We start from the raw sequence: 17,008 nt of genomic DNA, 5'->3' as shown, positions 1-17,008 counted from the left end.
CTGATGGCTTTAGGCATTCAGCACATGTTCTTCCTCCTCTAAATATTTAAGTTTCTGTCTTTTTTCCACATATCCCATTTTATTCCTCGCTGGATTGCCATATCAGTCTTCTTCCGTCATCAAGTATTTATTAAGAAGCCCAAAGCTTTTAAGATAAAATCTCCTGCTTATAATTATTTGTGATACGTTACTGTATACACAGAACTTCACAACAGCAAGGAAATAAACTCATACTTGAAAAGAATTCAAGTTGTTATTTGTAAGTATAATTATACATTTAACTGTGCTCTCTGTTGTCATCTGATTGCAGGGGTTCTACACTGCTGCCTCCTTAGCACAGAAGCTTCCTACCTTCTTGGTGTTTTCTCATAGACATTTCCTCTGAGCACTGACTTTTTCTTCTTCACAAAGCAGCCAACTGACTCCAGGTCCCTTCTCAACCAGCCACCCCACTCTTTTATAGCACTCTTCTTCACATTGCTTACAGCTGTGGCCTGTTAAAAGTCAGGCCTGCTCCTGATCTTTGATAATTGGCCCAGCTGCAAGTCCTTCAGGGTAAGATTACTTTCTATCTTTATTTTCTTATATTCCCTTATATCCCCCTACAGCGCTGTTTGCAATATGATGGTGGTTTAGAAAAAAAAAAAAAAAAGATAGATAGTCCAGAGAGGACCCAGCTAAAGCAGTGTCTTACCTACATCACAGATATCTCAATCTGTCTTTTATCATATAACATTAGTTAGGAGTCATCCAGTAGAATAAAATTGGTATTTAACACTATGAGAACAACTTTCATTCAATTTTATGTGGAAAAAAGAACTGCCATGTGCTGTTATGTTACATGTTCTGTTACCAAGGAAGAAAAACCTTAAATTTTTCCTAAGCATTTTTTAGGTTGGACACAACTAATATTTCAGCATTGTGTTGCACTTAAACTATTGCAACTTTATAACGCCAAGTTTTCTTTGATTTCCAGATGCTCTGTCTCCCCTCTACATGTAAATCCTGTAAAAACATGTATTTCCATATTTACTCTACTAGAACTAATAGTTATGGCTAGTATCTGATTTTTTGCATACATCTCAATATGCTTCCCCCAATGTTAACATCTTGAGACAAACAGTTAAAATAATTAGCAAAAAAGCATCATTCCAATTTGTTTAAGAAAACATTTCTGTTATTTAGAAATCTAAACTGATTTTGGCAGTCACAAACACTTGCTACTTGCATTGATTTTTGTGGGAACAGCATGGATTCAGAACACCTGAAAATTAACATGTTTCTATTTAGTAGCCAGCAAAACTATAAAACACAGGAAATTCAGAGATAGAAACATGCACTGGCTCAAGCTTTAGTTTTTACACATGAATACAGAGCATATCACTAGATTTTTGAAACAGAAAACTTGGAACTTTCCCCTCAGACACATTTCACTCAGATCTCCATTTCACTACTTGGAATTTTTCTTAAGTTATTCCCTGGAAATTTGAGAAAAATGCATACTTTTGCAAGATTTAAAAAAAAATATGGAGAACTTACAGAAGTCCTTCAGACAAGAGGATGTTTTTAGAACCTCAGAAAAAGTACTGATTATTCATTCAAATATACAGGATGCCATCGGTACTCTATGTTCTTCAGCACAGCCAGAAAGAAATAAAGAGTGAAAAAACCCCATCATTCCATCTTCATCATAGAAACAAAAGCTGTTTTGAGAACAATACTGTGGGTCAAGCTATTATTTTCACCCAAACAGCAAATGCCCAATCCTAAATAAACAGTCTATTTTAATTAATTCTGTTTAAATCTGTGTCTTTATTTCTGTCAGGCTATTTTATTTTTGTATCTATACATGTGTCTGTGCAATGCCAGTATTTTGTACCCATGTACTATACACACACACATCTGAAACAGAAAACACAACCTCAGAATAAGGCCCTACTGATTTCCTGTTGTCTCCCTATACCTTTCTTGTCTCTGGCAGTAAGAAACTCATTGCTCACTGCATTGGAAGAAAATGCAAGTCTATCAACAAAATTCTCTAATCACAATTCTATTAAAGGTTAACATTGATCAAATTACATAAACTGGTTCAATAAAACAAGGTCATTACATTTCCCTCTTTGGATTTTCCCTTCTATCATGCCTCCAGTAATCATTTCTAAATGAGTGGTATCTTATTAGATCAAATAAAACCTTAATGATTACTACTATATTTCTAGAACTGATTTTATTACTGAATTATTGTAGCTAACAATTACAATTTAGTTGAAATCTATGGGGTACCAGAGGAGATAAAAAGATTCCTTTTAGTATTGGAGTTCCACACTCCAAACAATCCTACCATCGATATCCAGTAAGATTTGCAAACAGTGCTGACAATAATATCTATTGCAGAGAAAAAAAAATATTTTTGCAGCATTCAAAAGAATTGAAACTCATCTAGAACTAGGTGTTTAGATCTCCACCAGAGAGATTCACTCAAATCACAACATACTCAGACTTGCTGGAAATAAACAAAAAAAGTTTATAAAAAGAAAGAAAATAGACTTCCAATGGTCTCTTTCAGTATAAATTATTCAATGATCTCTACCAAAGAATAGCATATCTAGACTGCTTTAGTTTTAAGAGGTCTATTTTAAAGACAGGAGGTTTTATACCCATGCATAGAAGAATTCAACTCATATAAGTTAAGCTGTTTAAAGCCATGCAAACTACACACTGTGCTCCAGCCACAGCACCCCGACTTGCAGAAAGCAAAGGCATGGACTGGGAGAATGCAGAACCACCCACTGGAGAGCAACTTTGAGATTATCTACAGGGAGTGCAAGTCCATAGCAGCTGATGAGATGCATCCACATGTCCTAAGGGAACTGATGAAGCGTCTAAGCCATTATCCATCATATTTGAGAAGTCGTGTCAGCCCTGTGAAGTTTCCACTGACTGGAAAAGGAGAAAGGTAACCCTAATTTTTAAGAAGGGTAAAAAAGAAGATGTAGGCAACAGAAAGCCAGTCAGTTTCACCTCAGTGACCAGCAAGACCATGGGGCAGATCCTCCTGGAAACTGTGCTAAGGCATATGGAAAATAATGAGTTGACAGCCAATAGTACTAAAAAAGATGTATCATATGGGCAGATTCCGATAATCAATACATGAAAAGACTTACAGCCACTAAAAAATAAAATCTGCTACCATAAAGGATCAGTAAAATCAGGACTTTCTGGTAATGTAATATTGAAGAGAAATGAACACAAATGGAAAGGCAGAAGGTTCCTCTTGAACATCAGGAAACCTTTTTTACGTTTTACAGTAAGGGTGACTGAGCACTGGCACAGGTTGCCCAGAGAGGCTGTGGAGTCTACCTTCAGAGATATTTAAAAGCCATCTGGACACAGTCCTGGGCAGCCTGTTCTTAGTAACCCTGCTGCAACAGAAAAGCTAGACAAGGTGACCTCCTGAGGTCCTTCCCTACCTCAACTATTCTGTGAATAATAATTTCTAAGTAAATCACTGAGCAAGTATATTATTAATGAACAAAATAAACTTGACTAGAGAGTGGCAAGTTATTAACATCTTCATATAAATTAATACCTTTCATACCTTGAAACTTAATTCTTGAAAGGCTAAAAGCAGCAATAATGTAACCAAAGACCAACACTCATTCAGTACTGTTTACGAGAATACAATTATGAATCTTAGGATTCTATCATAAGAGAAGTCATTCAAAGTCTTACAATGACATATGCTTATTTTTCCAGTTTGTTTACAAGGTAATTAATCAAGGTGATATTTTCTAGACTACTTAGCCTAGAGAAGATTATGGTTAAATTTACTTGAGAAAGTTGTAACTAAACATTTTCCTCTTTTTACCACTCAAAAACAGAGTTAGAGTTCCTAACCTTTTTAGTAGAACACTTTCATATGCTGCAGTAAAAGACCTTATTTTACTCCAATAAAACAAAAACACAATATTAAGTATTTAGATTGTATGCTTCCTCATTACAGCGTATTTCATTGTATTTAGCTGCTTTTTTTTTTTTTCTGGATTTAAGAGTCATGACCTAAATGCAATAAATTCCTGTTGTTGGGGATCATGCAGTGCAGACCCAGACACACTTTACTTAGAAGATTCCACTATCAATAGGCAGCTTTGAGAAGAATAAACAAGATCACTTGTGAACTAGATTCCAAGTATCTCCAGAATAAAGAATCTGAAGAGGTGTTTTAGGTCCGGTTCACATGTTAAGCAAAGGTATTTTGACATACAATATCTTTTATACCAGCTTCTTTTATACCAGTTATGGGTTTTCACTGTGTCTTGGTCTAAGAAAGATGCCATTCCTTCATAATGCAAGACCTTTTTTTGATGAATGATCTATATTTATTCATGGTACCCTATAATCATTTATTCCTTCATCAACATTATTTTTGGCTTAAAATATTTTTCATCTTTACCTGTTCATTCCATCTTCCTGTCTCTCCACGAAAATCTATGAAATCACTCATAGTCCCTCTCAAGTCAGTTTCCCCCAGAAATAAGAAATCTTCAATTAGTCTTTACAGACAGAAAATGTTACTTACTCTTTCCTCTAGCAATGTTTTTCTCAATCTCTTCCAATTTGAGGTCGACTCTCAATCACTACTGAGCCAAAACTCAGATAAATAAGGTCCAAACCACCCCTTGGTCTAAATGCATTAATATTTACCTACTTCCAACACAAGTCTCTTACATAACACATTTCAAAACGATGCTTTCCATTTTTAACCTCCCACTGGCTGCCTATCACCATTGTAAACCATATATTATCCCTCTTTACTACAGCTACCTAAAAGGTAATGATTTTTTTTATTACCTGCTAGATATAAGATATTCACCCTTTTTCCACGCACTGCCATCCCACCTCTGTTACTCTTGTTCTTGTGTATTATAATACTCCCTTAGTTCAAAATTCAACTCAATTTTGTGTCATCTGAAATTTCCAGCATGCTTCTTCTTATGCTCAAATAAATAAAAGCTTCAAAATAAATTAACTACTACTACTCTCCTTTTATCCTGTCAGTCTACTGTAAATGAAAATTTTTTCTCTCTCTCCTTTATTACTGACCTTATTAATTATTATATTGCTTTTCCTTACACACCTCCCATCTATCAGTAATTTAAATGAGTTGACTTCAAAAGATGTAAGTTTAGGGATTCTGTAGTTCCCCAATCTAAAAAGTCTGGTACCAAAGAGTCATGTTGAGTTACTTTGTATAAAGATAATTTTGATAAAACGTTGTTATATTTTTAAGTTAGCTTTTTGACATATCATTAGATTTTCCTCCAAAACAAGATTTTCTTCTTTCAAAAATCTTCCCTGTTATTTTATTTAGACTAGCTGATCTGTAATTTTGTGCTCACTTTTTCCCTCCTCCCTCAAACATAGCTGTTCAGTTACAGACAGATGTTCATAAAGTTTAAACTGCCAATCTAATGGAAATAAAATTTATTTCAATGGTAGCACTTAGCATGACAACTATATTTCTGTAACTCAGATTTGAAAGACATGGTTAATTGTACATTGTTCTGTTGCAGTGCAGACCAGTATAAAAACTTAAAGACATTTACAGTCATTGACTGCAGCCCTAACAGCTGTAACAGCATTAACTAATAACACAAGCTTCCTATTTAATGTTATTTATGATTTCCTATTTCCCATCAGACAAGATTTTTCAATGGCTGAGTTTTCATGCAAGCTCTTTTTGTGCAGGTTCTATTTATTACAAGTGTAATGATTTTTCTAGAACATATTTTTCACTGTAAACACTTAGACAATAAGCAAAAACAGTGTCCTAACAAAAATGCTTTGGAATATAACTGTGTCAATACAGTTTCTACTCATAAAGCACAATGTAAATACTAAGAAATAATTGAGTTTTGAAAACCACTCGAGGAATCAAGAACTAAAAGAATAAATTCTGATAAAGCAAGACTCATTAGATGCCACAACTACATGATAATTATCACATAGACATCATATATTTATATATTCTCCCCTAAACTGAGTAAAGAGAGAATTCTTCCTCTCCACTAGGTAATAAGTCCTAGGTAATGTCAGAAGGCTACAACAGGAAGTTAGCAAGGCAAGTTTGCCATTCATAAAACCAGAAACCAAAAAACTGTGAAAGTACTATATAGAATATCTCAAGTCCAGAACTGAAACTAAATAGTATGGCAGTGATATGAAAATTACATCCTTGAAAGACTCTATTACTCAAATGTATGTTACTAAGCCAGTGTTCTGTACTTATAAGAATTTAGTTATTACATGAAGATCTAGATAACATATTTGATGGACTTAAAACCTGATTCTGCTTTAAGGTGTAACCAGTGTGTTACACAGTTTCTCATGTGGGAAACCTACATCTCTCTTAGATATAAGGAGGAATGCTACCTGAAACACATTCCCAATGGTACATGGTAGACCAAAGCATTCACCTGACAAATCTATTGCTTTTAGCAGATGTATAGCTATCATTCAAAACTATGTAACAAAATATAATTTTAATCTTTATTTCTTACTAGAAGAAATAAAGAATAAAATACTATCATGATCCATTTCCTTAGAATTCATTTCTTTTAGGCTCTGGCATTTATGGCATTTATACTGAATATTATTTTCCTTAGCTAGTCTCCAGTATTTTAGCAGGCGTTCTGCATATGCAAGACTTGTTAGGGCTTAGACACCTGCTAGTGCTCAACAAAAATACCTCACTATGGGCTCAGTGGAGAGTGCATCAGCACACTGAAAGGGGCTTAACAGATGCTGAGTGTCCTCTCTTCTTTGGATTTCCAGCAGTAAATCTTTGAATAAAGGATTTATGCTGCCTTTCACTTACTCTTTTCTACTCTTCTATGTAGAGATACTTGTAAAAAGAAGCTCAACTGCCCACAAATAAAGAGAAAAAAAGAAAAAAAAAAAAACCTTGATTTTACAGTTCATCAACCTTGATTTTACAGTTTATCAAGATCATTGCTACGCCTTTTTGTTTGTCCCAAAACAGCTGCAGGCATTCTCATTGTCTGGAGCTCTTTCTCTATCTCTCTTTCTCTTTCTCTGTTTCTCTGTTTCTCTGTCTCTCTCTCTCATTTTTTCCTATCCCAAGATATTTCAAAAACCTACTGAGGTTAGCCCTTGAATATTGGGCTTTTCCCTATTCCAGAGGGTGCCACTTTCCTCTTCTACCCTTAATTTTTTTTTTAACTTATCGCCTCTTCATTCCAACCACACACTTCCCTAATTCCTCCCTAGGCCCTAATGGTCATTCTCTAATACATGACAGCTCAGAGACACAAAGCAAAAAACATGGAGTAAATCTGAATTTTGAATCATGGTATCTTTCCAACCTCTGGCCACATACGCAGACTGAAGTAAAATCTTTCTTTGCTTTTAATTCCAGTATATTAAAAACAATTATATTGACACATATTATTGACATATATCACAGTATTTTAACTGAAGTAATTCAGTTTTGAAGTTCCTAAAAAAGACTAGAGTAACTTCAGATAGTGAGATTTATATAAATATTTAAACTTAATTACATTAAAATATTAAGGTATCAGTTATTTTTGGGGGGTTGTGTCATACCTTATTTAACTACATTAGTTAGTTTTATTGTTTATTAGAAGTCTCTAGAAAACATTCTCATTCTTCTTTCTTTATTTCTACCTCTAGATCTTTTATTTAAATGATCCCTCACCTGTTGTAAATGCTAGAGCAACAGCCAAAAGAACCAGTAGCTACAGGCCTTCATCTTGCTCTCCTTCAAGTCAACGGCATTACTCCTATTCTTAAATATGAAAAAAGGTCCCATAGAGGTCAAACCAGGTTCTATTAATTCAATAGGAGTTCTGCAGCTGACATCAATGGGAGCAAAATTTGGACCTCAAGGAATGCATACTGATTAGGGTTAAAGTAATTGGTGTTAACTCAAAAATTAGTGAAACTAAACAGAAAAAAGAAGAATCTTTGTTAACAACATACCTGAGGCAGTGCTGAGTTCAGCTGTCGCTGGAGGGAATCTCTGTCGTAGATGACATCCTGTAGGCGTTGCTGTGCAAGTGACAAGCTTTCCTGTGTCTCCCGAAGGGTATCCAGGAGACGGTCCCTTTCATCCAGCATGTTCACCATCAGCTGCTCAAAATGAGAATCCGAGTCCGAGCCACTGCTTTGGGACCCCCGTTGACTCATCGGGGTGTCCTCGTTTATCGTTGGCATCACTTCACACATCATTTCTTTAAAACAAACACAAATCAAGGAACAGCTCTTCAGTAGCGAAAACATTTGAGGATGTTTCATAAGAGGAATAATAAACTCTGTACATGGACACAGTTAGTAGATTATTGCATTGTTCCCACTTTTAAACTTGCATGCAATGTTAATCAGTTGATCAATAGAGAGGGATTAAATACAGTGACTAATTCCATAGAGCAAAGACTTTGAATGTGTTTCCCAAAACTAAGGAAGACTGACTGGAAGGAGATGGAGGGTTACAGAATATTTAAATTAATAGTTTTGGAAATAATACTCTCTTAAAATAACAGAAAATATTTCCTCTGCAAATGTAGACTCCCTTATTGTGGCTTTTCTCCCTTCTCTTACTTAATTTCATTGTTGAATTGTTGGTATTGATGTCAATAGCTGCCACTAATTGCCAGATTTTGTCTTCCTCTAGGCAATTGTACAGCTCAGGCTAACCATTGATCCAGTATCATGCTGCCTTAACAATGCCAGGTTAATCTATTTTTCTATCTAGTTATTCCCATCCTCAGGGGAAGTTATTCTCCAGTGAGCTTGTTCAGTAAGAGGTCAAGAACTAGAAACTCTGCTAATTATATCCCTATGATATCTTGTGCAAATTGAATTACCAGGAACAGAATCACCGTTGTTTGTTTCTGAAATCTGTCCTGAGCAGAGCAAATAACATCACCTAGTCCCATACTTCAGCTCCAAATTTATTAGATCTATCTAATAAATTAACCAGAATTACGTTAAATGTCAAACCCCCACTTCATGTACAGTGAGGAGCTTTAGGCATCTTTGGGAGAACTTGCTGATGTTGACTACTTTGTCCACTGTCCCCAGGGACCTTGGGATGTGGGATGCCAGCCAGGGGAGCCTGTCTTGCCTCCAGGAACCTCTCACAACATCATGTAAGCACAGTGCACTCAGCAAGGGGCCGTCACCAGTCTCCACTCAGCTCCCACCTGTGGCTGACCAGTTTGGGACGGTCACGTTCACAGTGAACAAAGGGATAACTAAAAAAATTCCAAGGCCATCTGCCACTTGCTCAGTTCAATGATAACTTTTCAGCGTGCACCAGGTGGCCAGAGACCATGGTCTCTGCATGCTCATTCTCCAAGATCAAAGTTAACAATCTGGATTGTCACTGAAACCTTTCTGCCTCACAATCATCAACATCTCATGGGTCACACTTCTTGTCCTAGGGAATTGTCACCTGTGAAGCTTCATCATTCAAGAAATTACTTCCAATGTGCTTCACATGGTTTCTGGTGTGAAGGGCACAGCATTTGCTACCCCTGCACACAGGCTGTGGCAGAGTGAGAGTGGTACAATTTTGCGGGAATGCTGGTGAGTGTGTGAGAACAGGTAGGGAAAGCTCTGTGTGGACAGCTGTTGCTGTCTCAGCACCTTGCATTCACACTAGATAGGAAATCTCTTCAAGTCATTATGTGGATGTGGGAAGCCATATAAGTGGTTGTGGGGTTATAAGGGAATCCGTGAATGCTCATGGCACTATTATCACAACTTGTCCCTCTCAGCTGTTGCATTCAGGGAAGGCAGGGGCTATGCATTGTTCTTATTTTGAATCCCTGGACTGCATTGTTCTGACAGCACAAGTAACAAACTTGGGCTATGACTAAAACAGCAGAGAAGGCAGGGAATGGGTGGGCAGTTCCTGGTGTAGGCAGTTGCTATTTGGAAGTTTTCTCCCACAGCTCACAGCCCCAGGAGAATCTTTAAAAGGTACAGCAGTTCTCGCAGTCAGCCTGGTGATGTACATCGCTTTCTGGGAGTCCAGAGATCAATGCCATTAATCCATTGGAACCACTTGCATCCTCTCCCTCCCCCACCTGAGAGTGAAGAGAAATACAGCAAAGCAGTCTGTTAACCTGAGCCAGATAGAAAGGCTGGGAGGGTGTGACAGAAAGGGACATTTGGACTCTTGTAAGAGCAAGGAGCAGGAGATATGGGAGGGAATCCTGGATCATGACCTCACAGAAATTGTTTGTGGGGGTCCATGAGGACCCCAAATAACGTGGAAGGAAACCTGGCTTCTCAGAGTGCCCCGGGTCCCCAAGCCACAAAAAAAGTAACAAAATCTCAAGCAACTGCAGGTTTGCTGTGGGGCTTCCAAAGAAAAATTTCTTACAGCCTTTCATGAAAGACCTAGTATGCCACACTGTTCGATTTACTATGATTTGTGTCTTCTTGCCTTTAGAAAAGCATTTTTGTTTTCCTTTTTTAAAACTTTCTTGGCATTTATCACTCTTATATGTACCAACACATGGGATGCTTTCAGTGTCCTGAGGCAGCCACCATTCAACACTGTTCCCAAGCATGTGCTGAAGAATAGATCTACTTCCCCAGGACCTTATTACGCCTGTTACAAATTTCCTGCTTGATAGCAGGTAGGAATCAAAATACTGAGAATATTTGAAGAATTTTTAAATGAAGAAAAAAAAGGAAAGAAGACTTATCAAGAGGGACTGCAACAAAAGCTAGGGCAGGTAAAGCAGAGGAAGAACTTCACAGGAACAGAGGAGGAGTGTCAGCAAACAGATCGATCATAGCCTAGTAGTATAAGATTGGAAGCTGAGGACAAATGGAAGGTCACATATGCATTTGGATCTTTATACAGGAAATGAAATATGTTGCCGAGCTACAAGAGTTCTTGACATTTCCTGATGGTGTTTGCATGCATTAGTCAACCTTTGGCTAACCACAGGTTTATGTGGTTCACACATAGGGTCAGGAGATTTAAAGGTAAGAGTCAGCTCCCAGCTTAATTATCCCTGAAAGAAATTTAGTTTGCATATACCAGAAGGACACAGATGACCAAGACAACACATACACACAGAAACAGCTGAGGGATTCATGCTAAAACATAACATAAAAATAGTACTGCTATGATCAGTTTGGTCTGATTGCTAATGTGGTGATATCTTGAGTAACCTGGATTATATTTTTTAAAGTTCCAGTAGGGAAAGAGGGCCATTTCTGATTTTCCTTCTATTTAATTTCAATTTTAAACCTAAATTTTAAAACCTCCATCACCCTAACAATTTTTAGTCTGGGTTCATAATATAATCAGCTGAAATATTTCATACAATGAAATTAGAACGAATCACTCTACCTACCTACTCTTCCCCACTTACCACAGACCATAAATCTGTGTTAAGCTCAAGTATATTTTATACAGGAAGAATTTCAATTATTAAACACTGAAAGTGATCTCTCTAATAAATTAACCAGAATAAGCCATTCTTTTTGCAAAAAATATATTCCTTTTTCGGTTGTATTTTTAGGGGAGACACAGCCACATTCAATGCTGCAGTTCTAAAAGGCTCAAAATAAGGCTATTTCCAGGGCCACTTCTATTACACTTCAGAACTACCATGCCACACATACTTTTGCAGCTGATCTCTGCATTTACATAACTTTTGAAAAAACTCAGATATCTTTCCCTATATATGCACGAATAAAATTTCATATGCCCAAGATAGCTGTATCCTGGACTTAATGATATATGTACAGATCCATGCATACATAGCAGGTATTTGTCTCAGGTACTCAGTTCTTACTAAACATGTAGATATCAATTCCACTCAGAATTGAACTGAACAAGATTAATAAAGGACTGCCATTAAGCTTCCTTTTTGTTCTCCATTCTTACTGCTCCAAAAACTGGCTAGGCTCAGAAAACTTGATTTTTTAAACCATAGCTGCTAGGTAGACGAAGCATATCCAAACTGACATCTGGATATTCCATGTTTTCTAACTGTGCTTATCAGCTTGTCATATGATTGATGGAATATAATCATATGCCCAGGAATGACCCCAAAAGATCAAAGACTGGAATGAAGACTCCCAGCCCTCCACTCTTTTGAATTGGTTTTATACAGCTTTATAGGCTGTTAGTTTCTCATTCAGCTCTGAATGCACTAAAAATCAGATGCATAAACATCTTCGAGTCTGTGCATATATTTTAATCTCTCCAGTTGGTCTGCACAGGCCAGCTCCTATGTTGAGATATTTGTTATCCCAGCATAGGATCCCTTTCCCTAATCTATACATTCCTATCAACTCCCACAAGGCAATTACAGTTACATTTCTTTGATGAGCCCTGCTAGTGAAAAACAATTCAGAGCTGACAGCGACAAAAAAGGGAGAATAAACAAAGACAATCAACAATGTACATGAAGCATCAGAATCCTGTCTCTGAAGTTTAAAACAGAAACCTTGAATTGTATTGTCACAACTCTAAATTGCAAACTAACTTCTCTTAAAAGTTTCAGGTAATGTGACAAAATCTAAATGACACAAATTTGGAGTGCATAAATATCTGCCTTAAATTTCTGAAAATTACAGTTAACACTGAATTTTCTTTTATTTTCCAAACCTGCAGTGAGCAGACTCATCTTGTTTTGCACTTGGCCCAGCACTGAGCAAGGGGTTGTCACAGATGACTTCCAAAGGTCCTTTTCACATGGAATAATTCCATGAGATAGGACGCAAACAAATCAACCACCAAACAAATCCAAGAACCCAAACCCACAGATTTGCTTCTTTTCAAAGGAATGATGAATGATGTTGAATTGAGTAAATTCATGTACCTGTACCCAGCCATAAGGAGGCACCTTTGCAGAGACTGAGTAAATTCCCACTGAAGAATTTTACTAAGGATTTCTTTACCAAGACTTGATACCTCAAATCCTACTTGGTTACACCAGTGGTGCCTAACCATGCATCTGGCAAGCTCATTGTGCCACCAGAGAACTGCAGGCTTTTGCCCCAGAAAACAGCAGCGAAGAAGCTGGGGGGAAAATGGGAAGTAGAAGGTGAGCAGGTAATTAAGACCTGAACTGACCAATTATTCATCAGGAGAACATGAGGTACAGGCCAGGTAACCACAGCAACCCACTAGGGAGTGGACAGCCACCTTGCTTTCTCATATGAGAGAATCACTGAATACTCAGGGTTGCAAGGAACCTCTGGAGATCATCTACTCCAACCTGAAGGCATGTTAAGTGGAACACAGGCAGCGAGGAATGATCACTGAGGGAGCTGGAATTTCTTTCCAGTGGGTGTTAAGAACTGCAAGTGGTGGATTAAACACCTCTGTCCCATATTTTCAAGACCACAGAAGTCCATGATAACGGAATCGGCTCTCCTGTGCATCACTCTGTGCAACACTTCCCATGCAGCAAGAATTGCAAAGAAGAGGAAGGAGAGGAGAGAAAGGAATAAACAAGGTGGCATATTCTTCAACTGAAAGAGCTGACATTAATAGCTGAATGGGCACTATGTACCTCTTCATTCAAAAGAAAAGAAGGAAAGCTTGTGTTCTTTGCCAGAAAAAGGCTGACTTGCCCTGTAGTAATACAACTCAACTAAAGTTATGCTTGAGTGATCTAAGCCAACAAAAGTAAGACTCTTCAAATGTGTTTCCCTTTCTTTAAATAGAAAAAATAAAAGCTCCATTGATACTGAACTTACTACTTGTATAGTACAAAGTTTATCACTTTACCCAGTATCCTGAATGTAAGTAAAGCAATCCCTCAATGAAAGATGCATTAAGTCACCAGCATTTTACTGTTAATATATAATGATTGTTCCTTAGATCCATCCTGAGCCTCAAAGCAGATATTACAATTCCCTTGGGCAGGGTGCCCCCACAGCATCCAAAACTTGCAAGGACTGCAACAAACAGTGAACTTGTGTAGCACCTGCAACTATCCCAAACCCAGGAGAGGTTCTGAAGGGGGAGCAGAATACTGGCAAATTCCTGCTTCCCTTGAAATCCATGTACTCCCTGGAAATAGACTTTTAGGTAATGTAATAACTTTAGAACTCTTCTAATTTGAAACAAAACCTAGACTCTTATTTAGTAGTAGTTTTGGACCTGTGTGCTCAGGCATCACAGCCATACCCAATGGCAGCTTGAGAAGCAGGACACTGAAGCTCTCAAAACACATTATCTTTCTTGTCCATCGTGTATCTACTGCACCATCTACTACAAAGCCTTTTCCAGGTTGACTGGTTCCTAGTTCAGTGTTTTCTCCAGTTATCTGCATGGAATCAAACCCAGAAAATAACCTGAATTCATGGAAATTCTATCATAGACTTCAATGAGTTTGTATCTGTACAAATGGCTGAAAAAGTCACTAACATAGACAAGCCATCAATCTTCTGTCATTTTACTCCCTCCAAACAAAGGCATAAAGATCACAAATGCCTGTTTTGTGATACCAGGGAGCATGACATATGTTATGTGACCACTGCCTACTACATTACCAGAAATCATGAACAGGTTTCCCCTCTAAACACACAACATCCAACTGGCAAAAAGTAATCTGTCTTACTAGAGGGAGAAAGAATCTGGTTCACTGTGATTAAGATTTTTCAGGCTGTATGCAAAAATGTCATAGCAAATCTATAGCATTAGCTGCATTATGTCTCCATCAAGAGTGAACTCTGTATTAGCTCAAATTAGGAATTCTGCAGCTCAGTTTAAACATCCAGACAAGGGGAATGGACAAAAATTCCAGCACAGAGCACAGGATATGGCCATCCTTGGTTAAGAGTTATATAAAGCTTCTTTTTGGGAGGGACTCCATTAACAAATTAATTGATAGCAACTCTCTTATATTAACTTCTCTCTGATTATGATCATGTATGGACCAGGTGTCAAAGTATGTCCTCAATACTGACGTTCTCTAAAACTACTTGAAATTTCTGTGGTATGTATCCTATAGAGGTGAAAAATGAAAAAGTTGTCTTCCTTCTTCTAACTGGACCCCACCCTATTTGGCATTTTCTGTTATCTCAATTGTCCAAGAGTCTTAGAATTATTTATTCAAGTGAATATTGTAACAAACACTTCTGCAATCTCATTTAGCCTGGAAATTATTTACCAGATGGAGTTCTTCCACTTGGGAAGCTCTGAGAATAAGAAGACACAAAGCTACTTGGCTTCTGCCTGACAAAGGCTCTTAGACAAGCATTCATTTTGCTCACCTTGAAGGCCACCACCTTAGATGTGAATCTAATTTTAGTCCCTCACCTTTCTCTCCATAACTGGCTTTAAAAGCTTGTTTTCTGTTTGCTCTTGTGTTTGATTTGCACACCACAGCTGAGGAGTCATTTCAAGTTACTTATAATTTTGCTGCAGGAAAAAGAAGTAGAAATCTACCTACCATACATTCTAGCCTGTCCACAGTGACATCAGCTTGAAAACTCATTTCATTGGATCATTCTGGGTATTTTGCATTTACAAGCTATTTTTTTCCAAATCGTTAAATAGATAGAGTGACTGATAAAACCAGATCTTACTGCAATTATGTCTCTTCAGATGTCCTCAGCAGGATCGCTCTTAGGCAGCACAGTGTAATTCCAATAAGGAAAATCCTTCCTATTGTCTGAGTTGCATTACATGCATATTCCTCCTCCTAGTTAACTCCTTACCTGCCAGCCTCCACTAAACTATGATATCACCTTTAACAGAAGCATCCTGCACTCCTTCCACACAGGAGGGGTGGTCAGCACAGTACCTTAGAAAAAGGACTCATTCCAAGTATCTGTTCTTTATGTCATACCTCTCACCTCCTACCTCCCTTAACCACAACCAAAAAAATAAGTTGATTTCACATTTTTCAGTCTGAAACCCCCCAACTCCCATTACAGAAATGCATTTAAATACCACACAAGTGCTACAGCAAGAGGCAGACAGCTAGATTTTGCATTTGCATCTCATCCCCTGGGGATATCGGGGCTAAGGAAGGAATATCTAACTCAGAAATAGAAGGTTCAGTACCTAGTATCTTTTATTTCGGCGTCTGCTATTTCACTTGATCAATAACAACCGCAGTCTCCACCGGCTTCGAGCGGGGACTCACACAGCCGAGCACTCCTGGACCATCTTCCTAGAAATGGTGACACAGGCGTTGCTCCGAGGAACCCCAAGCCCCCGCACCCGTCCTCCGGCAAGTCTCGCTGCTTGGCACCTCAACATTTTCTTCGGTCACTTCGTCAGCAGCCAAGAGGAGAAGCATCCATGGGAAAAATGGCATATTACAAATTTTGCTTTGGGAAGCAGAGCTCGGTTCAGACCATTGTCGGGAGGAGGAGGGGGGGGAGCGGCTCTTAAAGCTCCAGCAGCCCCTTTCGAGCAACAGCATCTTTGCAGCTGGAGGCAAACCATCACAGGGGGAGGGGGCAGGGCGAAAGCATCTTTCTTTTATTTATTATCTTTTGCTAAACTTAACTGAGCGGTATCTGGCTTCCCCGGCTCTTCGATACCTCCCAGGCTAATTATGCCTCTGTGCGTGACAGAAGTCCACACGCACGCACGACTGCCTGCATGATCAAAAAGCAAACGCGGCTTTCTGCTTTACAGAGAGAAATCCTGTGCCCGCGGCTCGCCGCTGCCCGGCTGGCACATCGCTGCCCGGCTGGCACCGTGCACGGAGCCGTGCGGAGCCGGAGAGCCCCGGGCGGGGGTCACCCACGGCACGTGGCCGCGCCCCGGGCACCGCTGCCAGCCCCGCGTCGCCCGGGGACACCGGCAGCGACACTGGCACGGCAGCGCTACGCTACTACACCCTGTAATTCACGGAGCTCAGGCAAACGCCACGACATCTCTTCTAACCGTAGAGCGTAATAAAGCGTATCATCTGCGGTAATCCGGCCGTGAGAAAGCAGGGATAAAACCTGCCATGATCTCAAT

The 17,008-nt window shown here is 38.7% G+C and overlaps 1 protein-coding gene across 5 annotated transcripts in view; it reads right to left on the bottom strand.

Moving 5' to 3' along the window:
* Positions 1-16,427, bottom strand: part of PPFIA2 (PTPRF interacting protein alpha 2) — a 287,306-nt gene extending 270,879 nt beyond the window's left edge. For 2 of the 5 annotated variants that reach the window (XM_058023311.1, XM_058023314.1), the window contains exons 1-2: positions 16,097-16,424; positions 8,023-8,273 (exon numbers count right to left, since the gene is read on the bottom strand). In XM_058023311.1, the coding sequence (XP_057879294.1) occupies positions 8,023-8,271 (249 nt within the window). In that variant the 5' untranslated portion in view covers positions 8,272-8,273; positions 16,097-16,424. Of the gene's footprint in view, positions 1-8,022; positions 8,274-16,096 lie in introns of all 5 variants that reach the window. The other 3 variants (XM_058023313.1, XM_058023320.1, XM_058023315.1) reach the window with 2 other exon arrangements.
* Between the last annotated feature and the right edge of the window lie 581 nt (positions 16,428-17,008).

Source organism: Melospiza georgiana, chromosome 4 (assembly GCF_028018845.1).
Source record: "Melospiza georgiana isolate bMelGeo1 chromosome 4, bMelGeo1.pri, whole genome shotgun sequence".
Lineage (NCBI taxonomy): Eukaryota > Metazoa > Chordata > Aves > Passeriformes > Passerellidae > Melospiza > Melospiza georgiana.
This window is presented reverse-complemented; position numbering and strand designations above follow the sequence as displayed.